At 63.4% G+C, this 2,445-nt stretch overlaps 2 protein-coding genes across 2 annotated transcripts; both read right to left on the bottom strand.

Annotated features, from left to right (window-relative positions):
* DQ04_15381010 (hypothetical protein) lies at positions 1–348 on the bottom strand (the record flags this gene model as incomplete). Its single annotated transcript, XM_009317306.1, has 1 exon — positions 1–348. A coding segment is annotated over one exon (348 nt), but the record flags the coding sequence as incomplete, so codon positions are not given.
* A 259-nt stretch (positions 349–607) lies between these two features.
* Positions 608–2,125, bottom strand: DQ04_15381000 (coiled-coil domain-containing protein 111; the record flags this gene model as incomplete). Its single annotated transcript, XM_009317305.1, has 1 exon — positions 608–2,125. The coding sequence occupies one exon, from the start codon at positions 2,123–2,125 to the stop codon at positions 608–610; it is 1,518 nt and encodes a 505-aa protein (XP_009315580.1).
* Positions 2,126–2,445: the final 320 nt, after the last annotated feature.

Here is a 2,445-nt window from a genome sequence, read left to right as displayed (position 1 = left end):
GTTGGCGCCGCAGTCACTTATCAGCAGCATCTGCGCCACCTCCGCTGCAGTAAGCAGCAGCAGCGTGTGCGGCGTGACGGCGTTGCTTCCAATTTTACAGCCCCAGTACGCGTCGCTATCATTGCGCCTGTTGTCCACGCTGCCACTTGTCTCGGCCGTCACCGCCGCCCCCAAAATGCATGGCCGCACCGACGGGTAGTTGCGAAAGTATGCGTGGTACGCCGTGTCGTACGGCTCTGCTGGAATTTCGCCTGAGAAGCCGCGGTGACCAGCGGCGCCCACTGCCAGCAGCAGAAGCAGCAGCGTCACAAGGCGCCCAGCGCCGCGCACTGCAGGCCCCCACAACATGCCTCTCTTCTACACCACTGCAGTCGTGGAAACGGCTCACTCCACCTCCACACGCAAAAACACAAAACAAAACAGCACAAGATGCAAAGCAGCAGCGGCAAAGTCAGCTCTGCAAAGAATGCGGAAGTGAGGTTCACGAACACTTATTCTGTCCATCCCCGCAATCGTTGTTTTTTTTAAATAACAGACAGCAACAAGGTAAAGAACCACGGCACCACACACCAGCAGCACCGCCACGGCACCACACACACCCCTCCCTTTAGACGGGCGGCTGGAACGCTGTGCGCAGCGCCGCGTGTGTGGCGCGTGCGGCGGCCGTCGTCTCGCCCGTCCAGTCGTGCCGGTCGTGCGGCAGTACGCCATCGGGAATTGGCTGCGGCGTGCCCCTGTACGCGCAGCAGTCGGGGTCAAAACACTTCTGCGCCCACACACGCTGTTGCAGGTCGACAATGATGTAGACGCGGTTGGAGCGGTGCTCGCGCCCCACGTTGCCGCAGTACCGTGAGCCGTCCAGCAGCAGCAGCAGGTGCCGCTCGCCGCACTGCCGCACACCACTCGCGCTGCACGTCACTCCACCAACGGCTCTCCACTGCTGAGCCACATACTCCGCGAGGGCGCGGTACCGCTCCCCATCGGCGCCCTCCAGCAGACACGTCCTCACGTTGCCATCCCCATGACCGCCGCCCTGCGCACCCCCGTAGCGTGGCACTCCTCTTCCTCCTGCTGCTGCCGCTGATGTCACAGATGGTGGCGGCATAGATATCACACTGCGGCGGCCCACTGGGAGGGTTACGAGGGACGCGAAGAAGAGCGCCACGACGTCGTTGGCCGCTAACGCCGCCGCCGCCCCAGCAGCAGTGGGTGTTGTGCCGTGCACACCCTCCACTGCGAGGACGCTTGTCTTGTGCAGCTTGCAGCTGCCGAGGCAGCGCAGCATGCGGTTGCGGCTGTACACCGCAGTATCAATGAGGCAGCGCAGCGGCAGAAACGGCAACGGCCCGTTCGGCAACACAGCGAACTCCTTCGGCGGGTCGTGGTAGAACAGTGCGACATGCACCCGCGGCTCCACCACCGCGCGCTCGTACAGGTAGTCGACGAAGTGCCCCACAATCCTTCCAACGTCCGCATTGCTGCTGAACCACCGGCCATCGAACTTCACAACGTAATGCTGGGAGAACTTTCTGCCCCCGCCACGCTGCAGTGACCGCATTACCACAGCCTCAGCGCCCGCTCCGAGCGGCCCGCTCGCTGCTGCTGCTGATGATGATGACGATGATGACAATAGCGTCGCACCTTCCCCTTCTTGCAGCTGAGCCCCGCCCTCGCCCGATATTGCTGACGTCGTGTCTTCTGCTACTGTGCCTGCTGCCACAAGGGCGGGGTGCGCAGTGAGGAGGAATTCGCGCAGCTCTGCAAGGAGCACAGCCGTCGTGGCGCTGTTGTCGGCGTGCAGATCGCAGTCCCACGCACAGCAACGCTGGGGCCGCCACATCGCTGTGGCAAGCGCCGCCTTGTACTCTGACACGTTGCGGCACTCATACGTGACGCTGCTTCCATTCCCACCTGCCTCGTCGCTGCCGCCGCTATCATCGCCACTGCTGTTACTGTCGGGTATCTCGACGACGGGACGCCAGGCGGAGTAGTCCCGCTCCCGCTCAACGTCGAGGTACAAGTGGCATGGCGCCCCCTCGCGTATAACCTCGTAGAGGTGCTGCTGCAGCGGCTCCACCTCGCGCACCACCCGCGCCACGCCGGCGGCAGTTGCCGCGAGGAACATGCGCGTCTGCGCCGAGAGTGGCGTGGCGCCGTAAAGCAGCGCGTAATCCTCCCGCACTGCCCGACGCTTGCCGTCGCGCTGCACGTCCACCGCGTCACACGACGGCGGAGGGGCCGGTCGCTTGCGAAACAGCAATCTGCTGCTGCTGTTGTTGTTGTTGGTAATTCCACGGGTGGCTCGTGACGCCAACTCGCGCGCAACCTCCTGTTCGGAGGGGAATTCGACGCTGAACGGAAGCCACTTCCTTAGACTGTCTGGATCCTGCTGCTGCTGCTGCTGCTGCTGCGGTGTGCCATTCTCTGCGTCGATGAAATCGAAGA

This window comes from Trypanosoma grayi (genome assembly GCF_000691245.1).
Source record: "Trypanosoma grayi strain ANR4 Tgr_1538_V1, whole genome shotgun sequence".
Taxonomy (NCBI): domain Eukaryota; phylum Euglenozoa; class Kinetoplastea; order Trypanosomatida; family Trypanosomatidae; genus Trypanosoma; species Trypanosoma grayi.
This window is presented reverse-complemented; position numbering and strand designations above follow the sequence as displayed.